The sequence below is a fragment of the Astyanax mexicanus genome, chromosome 22, assembly GCF_023375975.1.
Source record: "Astyanax mexicanus isolate ESR-SI-001 chromosome 22, AstMex3_surface, whole genome shotgun sequence".
NCBI lineage: Eukaryota > Metazoa > Chordata > Actinopteri > Characiformes > Acestrorhamphidae > Astyanax > Astyanax mexicanus.
The window spans coordinates 17705744-17721662 of record NC_064429.1 but is presented as its reverse complement, the minus strand read 5'-3'; the positions used below and the strand labels follow the sequence as shown (position 1 = coordinate 17721662).

Below are 15919 nucleotides of genomic sequence, written 5' to 3'. Positions count from 1 at the left end.
AAACTTTATTTAGACTTAAAAACCCACTTTAACTTCCAATATTTTCTAAAGCCATTATCTATTTAAAGTGGCAGTCTGTATTATTTTGTTTCTAAAACTGAAAGCAGAAGCATTTCTGAGTGGAGAAGGGATAAAATATTGTGTTTATTGGTACCAGTGTGCTGGAACCACCATCTCTGCTAAGACTAAAATATTCATTCTAAAAACTGGGGTGTCGGGTTCCTTGTTGCAGGAGTTCTTCTGCTCACGTCACACGTCTTTATGTACTTAGGTCACATATACAGCCTCTAAAAGAGGATTCGGCTCAGTTTTACTGAACGCGAGCAGCTGGTGGAGCAATGGAGACTTCAGAAGGGAAAACTCAGACCTCAGTAGCTCATTCACTCATAGTAAAACCCAAAAAACAATCTGCTCTGAAAGGAGACCGCATCACACCCACCCAGTTTAAAATGATTCTTCTGCATGCTCGGTGCAATTACCTATTCTCACGAAAGAGGGCCCTTAATCCCAAATCTTACAAACATCAGCTTTAACATTCAATAGGTGAGTATCATTTTAAAATGTTGGACAGCAATACCTATACGATACTCTAATTTTGATACCAATAGCCAATCAACACTTTTTTCGATACTCTTCTCTTAATAGTAACAAAAAATAGCAAAAGCGATAATTATTTTCACACAACATATTTATTAAACTGAATAGTGTTGACTGAAAAGTCATATGAAACATATTCAAATCTGTAAAATCTGACTCTGCTCAAGTTCCATATTGCACAATGGGGTCAGGGCGAGACCTGAGAACTCTTTCAAAGTCACCCAGATGATGGCAGGCATTGTGTCAGGGCATTTCATTTCAGCAAGCTCCAACTGATGGCATGAGCTGAATGAGCCCATTGTGACTACGCCCAATTTTTCATCTGCCAAAGAATAATGTAGCAGTGTCAAAAGTTTTTTTTTTTATAGAAGTGTAATAATGGGCCAAATTTCAATTGGACAAGACAAAATAGTGCAAGATTACAGGGTTCCTCAGCTGTGTGACTTTAAAGTTTTACTTTATTTGTCTCACATGAATCCAATGAATATTTGGCCTGTTTAATCTAAACTGTAACATCACATCAGTACTATTTGGTCCTGTTACAACAGACTCTGGTTCGCTTGTACCCTTAGTGCGGTACAATTGAGCGATGTGAAAACAGTAATCACAGGTGCAAATTAAAAGGGAGCGGTTCGCTTGTGATCAGAACATGATCCGGTCTCGATCCGACCCATCTATCATATATACTCATTTTATTTGAGCTAACCTGCTGCTAAGGTGCATTTTAATCTGCTATATTAGCCAGCTAATTAACGCTAGCTGGCTAATATTAACGCTAATTACCACAGCTATGAACAAACACTGTCTTTGCTCCATGCTGTTTGCACATGCGGTCTGTGCTGCGTTCACAGCTCGCAGCCGTGCAACTCTGTTTATTACACGTACACCTGCGCTACACTTAAGAGAGCACCAGCAGATTTTAGGTGATAAGTGTTAAGGCAGCTTCACACTGCACAAATATACGCGCTGGAAACGGCACAAATCTGAGAGATAAGGAAAGGCATAACCTACTAGATCGGTGTAGTTGTAGAACCAGGAAGATGATCCATCCACTGGATCGTTGTACATCTCCGATCCATTTACTGAAAGGCAAGGAAAGAAAAGGGAGAGAATGACATACATATACCACAAGAAATATAAAAGGCTGCATTTTTCACTTAATTAACGTGATTAACACAGGATTCTTCTCAGAAGAGCCACCTTTTGGTGCAGTTACAGCTGCAAGTCTTTTAGGGTATGTTTCCACCAGCTTTAAGCATCTAAAGACTGAGATTGTTGGCCGTTCGTCTTTGCACAATAACTCAAGATCAGCCAGGTTGGATGGAGAATGTCTGTGATTAATATTTTTTCTGTTTTGCCACAGAAGCTCAATGGGATTTAGGTGTAAAATTTGACTGATCCATTCTAACACATGAATATCATTTGATCTAAACCTGACTGTATGTTTAGGGTCATTGTCTTGATGGAAGGTCAATGTAATTCACTCAGGTCTCCCAGGATTGCCCTGTAATTAGCTCCATCTGTCTTCCAATCAACTCATCAATCATGATGCTCCCAACACCATGTTTCACAGTGAAGTCATCCAGAATATGAAGGAACACATAAGGGATCATGTAGTAACTTAAAAGTGTTAAAAACAAACCAGAATACTCTGTGAAGCATTTAGGTGCTCTTATCTGGGGTACTGTTGAACTCTTGGTCTTCCTTTCTTGCGAAGGTCCTGATGAGAGGCAGTTTCATCATAAGGTTTTAATAGCTCTTGCGACTGCTCTTTTCGAATGAACTGACCTTTATTTCATTTCAAGTCCTTTTTCTTTTTACGTAGTTGAGTAGTTAGGGTTATTCACTGTATTCCAACTCTACCTCTTCACAACACATCTGATGCTCTCAAACACTTTAAGAGTGAAAGAAATTCAACTTTTGACAAGTTCAGCACAGCTGTTAACTGAAAGCCATTGCAAAAGAGAAAATCCAGCCAAGATGTGCAAAACTGTCATCTAAGCAAGAGAAACTGGTTTGTTTAACACTTTTTGTTTACTAAATAATTCTATATGTTTTTCTTCATAGTTTGAATGACTTTAGCACTAATCTACTGTGCAGAATATTGCACCTTGAGTTTGAGGTGTGTCCAAACTTTTTAATTGGTACTGTTTTTTTTGTTTAATCTGTTCTACAATCTTAGCCACACTGCCAATTTTAACATCACTCTTTTAGACCAGAAACCAGTATTAAATTAATAAAATCATAGTGGGCATCAAACCAAAAGGGATAAGGACAATTCTGGTATTATGCAAAATTTGATCAGCCCCCCTATCCCACTTAGGCCAACACTTCCTTCTGCTGTTGAAGAGCCACACATGGCAGGTGTGGCATCCCACAGTGTGTTCTCTGCCTGCTCACCACAATTCTTTGACATAAATCTTTAAACAGTCTTAAAGCTTCAGCAGTTCATAACTGGGACTAATTTCCACCCAGCTGTTGTTTCTGCTGGTGCATGTCTGTGAGGGGCTAAGGGAAACCAGGGGGAGGGTAAAGTGTGCCGCTTCAGAGGAAGGCAATGGGTGGTGGATGAGGATAAAGAGTGCCCGCCCACTGGCCCACTCACAGGGGAGGTAACCCATCACCTCCGCTTCACCATGAGCGTAGCCCTTTATTCTTGCTGAGTGTGTGCTCATACAAACATATGCCTTTACACACACACACACACACACACACACGTGAACATCCTGACTAACTCAACAAATACACAGTGGCAGCTGCTGCATATGAGGGATGGAAAGCTGTTGACAGCACTGATAACAGACACTACACGAGCGGAGTGGCTTTACTGCTCCTTAATACTGGACTGGTAAAATTTATACACACTGGTAATACTTGCGAAATTAAAGGATTTTAAGTAAGGCTTATAGTGTATAAAAACATAATAATCATGTTTACATTAAAGGCAGGAGAGCCCCACACACATAACCTAAATGACCCTGTCGCTAGTTCACCGGTTGTCTCTCCTTAAAGCATTTTTAGTAGGTAGTGACCAATGCATTTCATGAAAAAAACCCAAGACCTCTTTGGTCAATTAATACTGATGTCAAGCTCTACACCACCCTGTAAAATCTGACTTGTTCTATACCAGCCAAACTGTCAAAAGGCACACAGATTTTTGTTTCTCTCGTGGATCCTTTATGAAGAATCAACATTCAGCCTGAGATTGACTTATCTATTGTTTTGTTTGCATGCTTCTAATTGCTGTGCATAGGGCTGGGGATCATTTTAAATTTTTCGATACCGATATGATTTTTTTTAGCCATTTGTTCACTTTATTTAAAACAAAAACAACAGTAGTACTTGTGCTACTCCCTGCCAGAAAAAGATAATAAACAACATTAATTAAAAAAATTAAAAGATATTTACATTAGTGGTGTCAATTACTTAAAAATTAATTTAAAACACGATTCATTTTTTAAATGCTGGCAGTTCACTGTATGTTTGGAAGAGAGACAGTAATAATAGTGTAGTGTGGTTTAGGTCTTGCAGACTAGAGTCTGTTTACTATATTAGAATATCTCAGGACACACAGAGAGAAAGAGAGTAAGTGAAAAAAACAGAGAGAGAGAGAGAGAGTACATGAGAGACGTGTTGATAAAATAAAATCAAGTGTGGATGAATGTTTTAAAGTAGAGACAGACTTTAGACCACTTTGACATGTTTATCTCACTGTCCACGTTTCTTTGCTCGCTCTCTGCTACTGGGTGCACCAGGGCAGTGTCATGTGTGGCACATTTTTGTTTCAAGACATTTCATGCTAAGACATTTTGGTTGGTGCCTTTTGGTATCGAATTTCAATACCCAGCCCTAGCCGTGCATTTGTGTAGAAACCATCAGACAATGTAGCAAGTCCTGGAAGCCTCAATTCCTCTGCAAAAATGTCAACAAATCTTCTCAACACAGTATTAAATCATGTTAGGTAAGATTATATTTAGCCTTCAGTGTTCAGGTATCTAGGGCATATACTAACATGCCACTTGCTTGCCCAAGCAACCCAAGGAAAAAAGGTCACTTTGTGCTGCATCAATTTTGCTTCAGTGAGTAAGCACTGTAATATGCATCAGTTCACTGAAAAATGGACGGGACATTTTGATGTTCTTTATGCGTGGTCAGCACTGCCTTTTACTAGCAACATCTGCTGTAGACTGAAAGAGTGGCATGCCTGACCACCCTTAAAGGAGACCCATACTAACTCTCACTGAAGCATAACCTGCCCTAATTTTTTAGGCTGATGGGTTGAGGCTGGATTGGATTGACTGGATTGCTTTTTATGACACATAAAAAAAGAAATAATGAGCACTAAAAACTTCAGCAACAGGAATATTTGTAAGTATCAGTTCTTACCTAAAGTGGGTGCCATGCACATGCATTCGTACTGTGTGACGTAGTCAACTTTGTAGTCTGAGTTAATGGGGTAGTAGTGAGCCAGCTTTATCATTTTCTTGAAGGCGTCATAGATGAAGATGAAGCTGATCAGTGAAGAGAAACCTTCTTCTGTAAAGCGGGTAAAGTACTTCACCAAGAAGCTGGCATCAGTGGCCACCAAGACCAAGCAAAAGAAAGCCGACCACAAGCCGATCCACAGTCGAAACTCTAAGTAGTCAAACTGGTTGTCCCTGCAGAAACAAGAGAATGTTTTTTGGTAAGTAAGTTAAATTATTCATTTCAGTTTTCAGGACACATTATTTCACAGTGCTCAAACAAAATATGCACTAGAAACAAAAGTCTCATATAGGCCTATCGTGATATTTGTGTTACTGCTATAGTCTTTCACGCTGTTTAATCAAGCGATACACTGACATCTGTAACTTTTCTCTAAATGCAAAACAAATGCATATATATATAATCATTATAATTATTTTCAAATAAAAAATTACAGTAAAAAAACATTACAATAATACTTGGGACAATCGTCCACTAAAAACAGTTATTGGAACAGGCCTAGTTCCATAAATAAACACTTGTCCATTTGTATTGGAATGTTCCGTTTTTTAAGGTTATTGTAACTACTACATGGGTACAAAAAAAGGTGACATACTTGCTAAAGTTGAAGAGGAGTCTCTCAAAGACGAGTACAGGTCCTGTACTACTGAGGATGGTAAGAGGCTGCCCTGCCAAGAGGCAAAAGACGGCCCCAGAAACAGCTGTGCCCAGAAAGCTCTCCAGCACACCCTTCAGAGAGACAAGCATTCATTCAGGTAAGCTGTGGTCAGATGTTTACATTCACTTATAATAGGCTTGAATGTCATGACAAACATGAAGCTTTCAGTCATTTCTTTGAACTGTTAATTTGCTGGGGCAGAAAACAATACAACATACATATTTAATATCACAAGTGCACAAGTGTTAAACTTTATGAAAACTATATGGGAAAAAGGTTTAAGTATTATGTTGGAGGAAAAGGAATGGGTCAGTATTTTGCATAATTCTAAGAGTGTTACGTGATACTGTCACTAGATTAATTCAGGTTAAGGTTATTAACAGAATGTATTGGACTCCCTCTAGACTCTAATGAAAAAAATTAAAAAAGGGCAAAAAAAGGGCTAGTCAAAAAAAAAGTACTCGTTGCTGGCTTAGGTCTGACAGAGTACCGGTAGTCTTTTTACTGTATTAAAGGGAAAAAATAGTGAGAGAGAGACAAAGTGAGCGAGAGAGAGACAGAGTAAGAGAGAGTAAGAGAAAAAGCCCTAGCACAGTGCTGGTGTGTCAACAATTTAAAGGAAAAAAGTGTGGATGAATCTTTCGAAGTAGAGCCAGATTTTAAAACACTTTAACTAGTTTACCTTGTTGTACTTCTGGATGCTTGTACATGTATTTAACTGAATATACTGAATGGATTTAGACCGCGGTCATGATCGGTAGACGAATGCTTGTTCGACAATGGAAAACAGTTTATATGCCTTCAGTCATAGACTGACATGAATAAATAATAAAAAAAATGAAAAAGTATTTATATAAAATGGGGTACATTTATTCAGTACATTAATGGTCCTTAAAGAAAGTCATGACTCATCCTTGTCCTGTGCATATATGTATATATATATAACATATGCATGTATGTATTTTCATGCTATAATTGCGTTATTGACTCATCGTACGATAAATAAGCATGATGTTGATACATTTTGCCACCCTCAATATTGCCTGCTGGGCTCACTTGTGTGTGTTTAAATGTTCTTCTCTGCATTCTGATGAACAAGCAGGCAACCCAGACACACACAGTCACATACATATACACTCATACACAGTTTTACTGCTGCTGCAGGCTTTCACACTGTTTCATCAAGCGGCCCACGAACAACTTTTTTTGAATGCAAAACAACAATGCTGCACAAATTACAACATCACAGCTGCAGAATAAAATTGGACTAGTGGACTAGTCCAATGGACTAGTCTGCCTGCAGTCCTGACGTGTTTCTTATAAAGAATGTTCAGAGAATGTTTAACCAAAAATCCAACAATGTCGACCCCATACTTTTTTAGAATGTGAATGAAATGGGAATGGATGTATATTGGTGAATGAAATGAAAATGACCAAATACAACATTATAGTATTTTGGGTTTTCATTGTCTGCAGGGAACTAATACTGTGCCAGCCTTTTCTAAATTGTACATTTTGAAATGACACAAAGTGCACGTTTCATATTTGAGTTGCACCATGATCAGATGCTTACTGTAGCCATTAAAAAGCTTTTGGTAGAATTCTGGTTGGATATTTCACCATACTACTGGCCAGAATAGGTAGTGCCCAATTTCATTTGTTGGTATCCTGGGACAGACTTGACTATTAAACACTATTCAGGCCAATATAAGTCTGCTTTCTCAATTCCACAATCACCTTTGATGCGTGTTGGGATTTACTGTCCTGGAACACCAAACTGTGGTTAATTGTGTCCAATTCTGAGGAAGTCCACCTTTTTATTATTCCATCCACTTTGTACCAGTTCCAGAACAGCCCCAGAACACGTTGCTGCTGCTGAACAGTGAGTACAGTGTTCTTGGGGTTGAATGCCTCACTTTTACTCCTCCAAAGAGCTTTGTCTCAAAAAGGGAAAAAAGATCCACCAGAGGGCCTTCTCTTTGTGTGTGTGGTCTGCTGCAAACTTTAGTCGAGCTTGAAGGTGTCGATTTTGGAGCAAAAACTTTTTTCTTGGACAGCGGCCTGTCAGTTCATGGTGATGTAAAACTAACAGAATGTGTACAGTGACACTGGTGTTTCAGCAGCCTGATATATGCCTTTGAATTTCCTTACAGCTGAGGGTGACGTTTTGGGTCTCTGTCCAAACACTGATTAGAGTGGCTACAACTCCCCCTCTCCCCCACCAAATAACTGGTACAATACCAGTCAAATGTTTGGACATTAGTAGATTAGTAAAAACCATCAACATTTATGATAAAACATGAATTAATATAGAATTATGCTAACATAAATCAGTCCCTAAAGCAGGTTTTAAATGTGTCATAAAATTTAGTGTGGAATGTTTATGATAATACCCACCTGCATGTTTTCAGTAGCATCCCCAAGCAGTCCTCCAAACGTGATGGCATTAGTGACTGTTCCTAAATAGATGAATAGAATGGCAGACAAAGACTGGATGTGTATTGCGTCATAGAAATCGCTGGCAAAGAATGGGGCTTTCCTTTTGATGTCAAGTATAAGGCCTCCACAGAATCTGAAACAGAGATTAAATGGACGAACAAATTACGTTAATGTTGAACTCTCTTCATTTTTGTCAATGTGGTAAGCAGATAAACTAAAAAGTAGAGCTATAATGTGTCAATGGGGCCCTGTCCACATTGCCTGGCCAAAAAGTTGCCACCTGGATTTAAGTAAGTAAATGATGTGGGGTTGATGCTGCAGTTGGTCTGCAGGTCTGGGTTCAGCAACAGTATGTGCTGAAAGAATGTGGTCAGCTGACTACCTGAATATACTGAATATAGACCAGGTTATTCCATTAATGGATTTTTTCTTCCCTGATGACAAGGCCATATTCCAAGATGACAATGCCAGAATTCATCAGGCTGGAATTATGAAAGAGTGAGAATCTTTGGGATGTGCTGGAGAAGGCTTTGTGCAGTGGTCAGACTCTACCGTCATCATTGCAAGATCTTGGTGAAAAATGAATGTAACACTGGATTGAAATAAATCTTGTGACATTGCAGAAGCTTATCGAAACAATGCCAATGAAATGAAATGAGTGTATAAACTTTTTTTTGGTGGCAACTTTTTTTTTTGGCAAGGCAGTATATATTTAAAAATTTTAAAAGATATTTATTTAAAAGTTTTCTTTTCCTTTCTTTGGTTTTCACAATAATTTTTATTAACACAACAGTGCATTCATGAGCAATCTAGCCCTATATGGGACAATAGTACCTTATAAAGAAAGATGTCAAAACAGCACCAGGAAGAAGGAAACCAGAGGTTTAACCCCATTTTACACACTACTCATATATTACTACTTTAACATCTCTTCATATGTCTTTACATATTCCTTTGAATTTGACCATGTTTTGATTTTTTTTAAAATATCAATCTCTTCTATTGCGAGGAACTTTTTTGTAATAGTTATACTGACAATTAATTTGTGTAAATAGATAATTTAATGTCAGTTTATTACATATACAGTTTAATACATATTATTTGTTTATTTATTAGTATTTACTTCTTTTAGTGTTGATTTTTACCTGTGTGTTGCACTCCTGAATTGCCTTTGTAATGCAAGTTGCCAGGTTTGCGGTTTTCCCGCCAAACTGGGCTTATTTGATAGTCGGGGTGAAAATAAAAAAAAAGAGGTGTGTGTTTTTGGTCTGTTTTTATATTTATCACGGCGGCCAAAAAGATGTTATTGCAAGCTGTTTAAATAAAAATGTCTGTGTTATAAACATCTGTTGCAACCCTCGGTATTGGGTTAGTTTAAGAGCTAATGGGCAGGTTTTAAACAGACTTTAAGGCAGGATATTTTACTGGACCTGGCAACCCTGGCTGCAGCTCAAGGTAACTCACTGCCTGCTTTCTCACTATCACTCCAAAGGACAACAGAAGGCAATAAATGTGAGATTTAGACACTGAGACTATGCTTAAATGTATGATGAGCTGATGTACAGTGAGTACGGCTGTTGTCTCATCTCTTATCTGGTCTCTTATCTGATACCCTTCCCACGGGGTGTACTACGCTCCATCACACATTAATGATCTGTCGACAATGAAATTCTGTGTAGACCAATTTTTATAGTTGACGTTGATGATTACGTTGCAGTGTTACTACACAAGTAATGAAATTACAGATTCTGGATTTGAACAGAGAATTTTATATTTGTAACAGAATAGTATTTAGCTATTACCTATACAAATCTGGAAATCTGAACTGATCAGAAAGAATCATGCATGTGCTATGATTCTGTGTTTTTGAGTTTGCAAAAATTGTTAGCATCTTCGAAAAAGTTAAAGTTCATAGTGACCACAAACCGCTTTTTTGTGTAGACAGGAGGCCAAAGGTAGACAAATAAATGAAAATGCTCTAAAAATATCCAGATATGTGTGAACAGGGCATGAGGAAGACATAGTGTTACATTATCAATTCAAAGTGGTGTAATGTCAGGCTAATGTCAACAGTGTCTGAAGATAACAGTGTTTACGTAGTAAACAGAGGACACACTGATAGTAATGTTTAATATGATAAAGCACCTGGAGCTGGTTCAGTGGTCTACACCAGGGGTCGGCAATTAGTTTTGGCCGTGGGCCAGATATTTTCCAAGCCATTATGTGGCGGGCCACAAAAAAAAATCTGTTTTTGGAAAATTGAGCAGGTAAACCCAGGAAGAATGTAAAAAATAAATAAATAAACACACCCCTCCTCATGCGGGGATCAAGCCCGAGTCATCAGGTTAGCGGTTCATTATACTACCACTGCTCAGGCTACTGAATTGAGATATGGGTGGGAAAAAACGCCTTATAAAGAGATAGGGAGCCTGAGAACGGGTGGAAAAACGAGAATAGGTGGAAACTAAAGTCACGCCGAGCGCAACAGAGACACAGGTAAGACGTGTAAACTAAAGTTCAACAGAGAAGCATTTTATTTGATTATTTTTTCATTATCGTTCATTAGTTCAAACAACCTCATGGGCCAGATGTTTCACGCTTGCGGACCACCTATTGCCGCCCTATGGTCTACACTATCTACACCATACTACACAAATCCGCCTGTGGTTCCTCACACACATTATTAGCAACTGCATCAGTAATTAAGCTGCTAAAGTGATTTTTCCCAGCCATGGGTCAATTAGAAATGTTTTTTTTCTACTTTCTAAACCTTTAGGGACACTGGCACTTGCACTTGTCCACTTGTCCAAAAATTAATGTGTTCCCTTTAAGCGACCACTTTCAGAACCACTGACCTGAGGGGACAACATAATACAAAAAGAAGAAACTAGGGGCACTTAGGGACTTACCGTCCCGTCTTTTTCAGCTCGTCCCCGATTGCGTGCCCCCCGCCTCCATGTCCTCCATCGTGAGGCGTGTCCCCGTTCATCTGTGGGTTTTCCCCTCCGGCATATATATTCTTCCTGGAGAACAGACACAAACAGTGCAGACAGAAGGACACTGAATAGGACAGTCAATAAAACAGTGTCCTCAGAGTGGCCTCAGTTTGTCAGTATTTTGTGACAAAAAAGTCTTAAGAAAAAACACCCTGGATAATAAAAGTAACAGAACAATAATTTAAGAAGCTTAATATATATGAACGTTATATATATGAATTATATATATATGAATGTTCAGAATGGGATTTTTTTTATACAACAGGCTAATTAAAAAAAATATATATTTTAAAGGACCATACAGGATTATATTTTCTGTAGTAGCTCATAACATGATGATCAGGATGTATCATGAGATACAGAAACGTCCTGAGTTTAAGACCCAACAGCTCTTGTCAGTCCTATTTTCCCACTCAGGGTTGCCTGGTATAGACAATGGCTGGCAAACATGGTGATGTAGACATGAAAACTGGCGAGATGGGTATTTTTCTGCTGAACAGGTAATCACTGATCTTCAGTAAGGCTGCTAACCATAGCTGGGTAATTTACCACAAGTATTAGCATAGTAGAGACAGGAATTTTGGACATTGCAAGTGTATATATTGAATGATCAGCTACAGAGTAAGGCCCAACATCATGTGCCACTAAGTGTCAATCTGGCAACCCACCTTTTTGTGTAGTGACACATCAACTTAAATGCCGCTGTGATAATCAGGGCAGCCATCGCATTGCATACGACAGCCAGTCACCCCTAGTAGTGATAACATTTAGACAAGTAACACTAGACAAGTAACACTTATAGCTCAGCGATATGTGCAGGACATCCTGCAGCCACATGTTTTGCCTCTCATGGCAGGGTTTCTAGCTGTGATTTTTCTCCTGATTAAAAGTAGATGAAGTCTATTTAGTTCTTTATAATGACCAACCTTTAACCTTTAAGCATCAGTACTGGCTATATATCAATTACCAGTGCCCAACAAGACAAGACAGGCTATTTGTACATCAAAGAGTTTTATGATAACTTATCTAAAAATAATTCACACATTTCCAGCAGCAACTAGTCTCACCACATCAACAAAAATCCTATCAAGAGAGAAGCCAATCAAATATCTAAGTTAATGCCATTTTTTCAGACGTCAGCCTGATGACATTTCACACCATTAGTATGATAGCACATAGTATGATTGTGTTGGGTTGCACTGTGCCCAAGGTACAAGCGCAGGTTGACCAAGAGACAGAGACTGCGGCCTGCTATCACTTAAATTGAAGCCAAAGAGACATGACATGGCTTATCTCATTAACTGTTACCCTGTTTCTCCTCTCGTCTGGCTCTGTCTGCCTTCAATTGGAACTCACATACTGGCTTCAAAGGATTTATAAAACAGCTTCTTAGCTTCTGGCTTCAGCACATGTAGGTAAAGTGAAAGGGTTATACAATTATCATGTTTTTTCCCCCTCATTCTATCTCTTTTTCTTTTTGTTCTTTATCATCTTTAGCCGATGCTTTTGAAAATCCAATGGTGAGGATTAACCCAATGTAACACTGAGGACAGATTATCTTAACTGTGTAAAGGATTCTGTAAATGAATGAGCAGAATAAAAACAAAACAACTAGGTCCAGATCTAAGTCTAAAAACCTTTTGTCAGATGATGGCAGAGTCTTTGGAGGTTCTATCCTGATGGCAGGGTCCCATTCACCAGGAGGGAGAACTATGACCTCATCCAAGAACTCATCGATACCAGCAAGGAGGTCTTGTCTGTCCTTGGCCTTGTATGCAATGTCATGGAAGACCTTCATAAAGAAATGACAGGCCATGCAGATTAGATTAGACTTTTCCACAACTTCATATCAGAGCAGAAGGTTTGCACGCATCTATTATAGATATATTAACATATCATGACGTGAATACCCAGCTTTTCTTACCTCATCAGACATAAGGGTGGCAATTGCTCTCCCAATTTCATGATATGACTTTCCTTTTCCTTTTGGCCCGAGGAGAATGAACAGGAACCTGAATGGGCAGATTCAGAGAGTTTACCTTATTGTGAGTGTTAGGGGTTAATTAAGGTTATGAGCATTTACTTTACACAGCAAGACATACAGATCACCTACTTTATTGCCACAATTCTCTAGTTTCTACATGCATTGTCCATTTTTTATCAGCTCCACTGAGAAAATAGGATCCTTTTGTTTCTTTTTTAGCCTCCTTTCACCCTATTGCTTCACAGTTTGTGTTGGGCATCCTCTTGTCTTTCACCCCTGGATGCAGCCTACGGAACACTGATGGCTGTATATTTCTGATTGGTGGACTATTCTCAGCCCAGCAATGACACTGTGGTGTTTAAAAACTCCAGCAGTACTGCTGTGTCTGATTCATTCACACCAACACACACTAAGGGGCCTATTTTAGAGGTCTATAGGTGACCAGTCAACTGTGTGCCATGCAGCTTGATTTATAGTGTGTCATTGTTTGTTAGGAATTACAATGGTGCAAAAAATACGCCTTGCGTGACTCAAAACATGCAAAAGTCCTGTAGTAATTCTATTAATTAATCATGGGTGTGTTTTGGGTGTAACGTGAAAAAAAAACAATCAGCATATCACTTGCATCACATTCCCTTTAAGCTGGGAATTTATGAGAACAGCAATGTTATTTTGTTCTGTATATTCTGTTTATTTTTGCGTTTGTTATGAATGGGGGGTGCACATATGCATCAGCGATGCCCCTGTGTTTTCAGCAGCATGCCAGAAATGTACCTGAACACATCTTAGTTCCACACCACCACACCCATTGGTGTAAATATATTCATAAGCATCATTGCTATTTTAACAGTGCAGGTGCAAGGTGTGAAAACAGACTGTTTGCGGGGTGTAAAAAAAGCAATGAGCATTGTGATGCGCCTTGTGCAATGTGTAAGATAGGGCCCTAACACACCACCGCCAGCTGCTCAGTGGATCTATGGGGTCCTGATTTGGGCTAAACAAATCTATTATTTCAGAACAAAAAAACACAGAAACACAAAAAGTGCTCCTATGTGGTCAAAGTGAAAAGTACAGGAACAATAAGGTGGTTCATGTATGGTATGATAAGGGAATGTTATATATTTTTGAAGATTTTGTGTTTGGAAAGGTATGATTTAGCACTGCTGCTGATCTCACCTGGTTGGAACTGGCACTTCTGTTAAAGCTCCAAGCATAACAGCCTGCTGCAGCCTCACAAAGGCCACAAAAGGAGTGTCCAGAAAGTCCACCTCGCCGACCAGCACATTGGAGGCCTCTGCATCTCTTGGCAGCTTCTTCATGAACTTGTTCTTCAGCTGAAAAGACACACACACAGCCACACACTGTTAAGTTAATGAATCCAGTAAAAACACAGCAAACATCGAACAATGAGATGAGAATGAAGCATTTGCAGCTTTTCAGAAATACAGACCATTCAGCCATTTAAATGCCAGAGAAGACATTAATGGGATTCAAGAAACACTTACAACTGTCCATGTGATAGAAATTATGGGAGCAGATGGGCATACATGAGGCTGCTAGTCAGCAAGTGCCTTCTATTAGTCTTGCATACCTTTCCTCTCTTTCCACAGGAACCAATGGTAACCCAGACAGATGCACTAAATTACACCTTTCTTAAGGAGTAATGCTGTTAGTACCACTGAGATGCTGAAGGCCAACTTTAAAGCTAGTTTCATTAGTGGATACAACCTTTGCGTTCGTGCCAAAGCTCAGATTTACAGACTAAAAACAATTAGCATTCTCTCCCAACTCCAGCTGAATCAGAAACTAGAGATACTATTGGACAACTTATCTTTAATCAAAGCCTCCAAGGTCATCACTTATTAATATTATGTAATATATATTATGTAATATATTAACATATATTAATATATTATGTAATAAAGTATTTAAAAAACTTTTTTCAAAAGTTGAACAGTTCATTTAGGTAAGAAATCTGATCTTTGTAAACAAACAGTTAACAAATATAAGTACCTGCTTGCCTGCAACATCATATAATTAGCGGTTAAGACATTCATAAAACAAGCACAAGTATACTTACAAAAAAAAAGCCATAAATGTCAGATTAGTCTAATATGGGCACTACTGGGTTACTGATTGACTGGAGAACACTTCAGTGGAAAAACTTCACCCCTAAGCACCCAAGGACATTCTCTCTGAGGACACAAGTTGCACTAGCTGCTTATGTATTAAGGAGCAGACTGATTTTCTTTCAGCAGGTGTGGCATTTAAGGACTTTGATTCACTATGTTAGTAGGCAATGTCTTAACATAAAATTTTGCTCCAGAGAAGTATTATGTCCTTTATTAATTTTTATTATTTCTTTAGACAAGCATGTGTGTCTAAAAAAAGATTACAGTGACACATATGATACTCATAATGCTAAAATACACATTAACGTAGATTTAACAAGAGCAGTTAAAGCACAGTAAAATTACAGCAACACAGCCAGGTAAACTTCATGTGTTTATAACCTGATAAAACCAGTTTGAGGTTTGGTTAATGCTTCTAACAAACGTTAACCTTAGGCTACTCTCTCACAGCAGGTACAGTGGCCCAAAATTCTCACAAAATCTTTTCACACTATCACACCTTTTATCATATCTTTTTAATGGACCCTATATCAGTCATCAGCTTACCCTCCTAAACTTAGGTTAAATACAATGACTGTTAGCATTGACTTACTACATGGGCAGGAATCTATTAGTATAAAGTATAAAG

At 38.6% G+C, this 15919-nt stretch overlaps 1 protein-coding gene across 8 annotated transcripts in view; it reads right to left on the bottom strand.

The window, feature by feature from the left end:
- Positions 1-15919, bottom strand: part of slc4a4a (solute carrier family 4 member 4a) — a 77800-nt gene that overhangs the window by 15051 nt on the left and 46830 nt on the right. For all 8 annotated transcript variants that reach the window (XM_007257705.4, XM_022664856.2, XM_049470391.1 and 5 more), the window contains 8 exons: positions 14336-14493; positions 13100-13187; positions 12813-12967; positions 11089-11202; positions 8138-8312; positions 5678-5811; positions 4984-5255; positions 1609-1679 (listed from right to left, as the gene is read on the bottom strand). In XM_007257705.4, the coding sequence (XP_007257767.1) occupies positions 1609-1679; positions 4984-5255; positions 5678-5811; positions 8138-8312; positions 11089-11202; positions 12813-12967; positions 13100-13187; positions 14336-14493 (1167 nt within the window). The remainder of the gene's footprint in view (positions 1-1608; positions 1680-4983; positions 5256-5677; positions 5812-8137; positions 8313-11088; positions 11203-12812; positions 12968-13099; positions 13188-14335; positions 14494-15919) is intronic.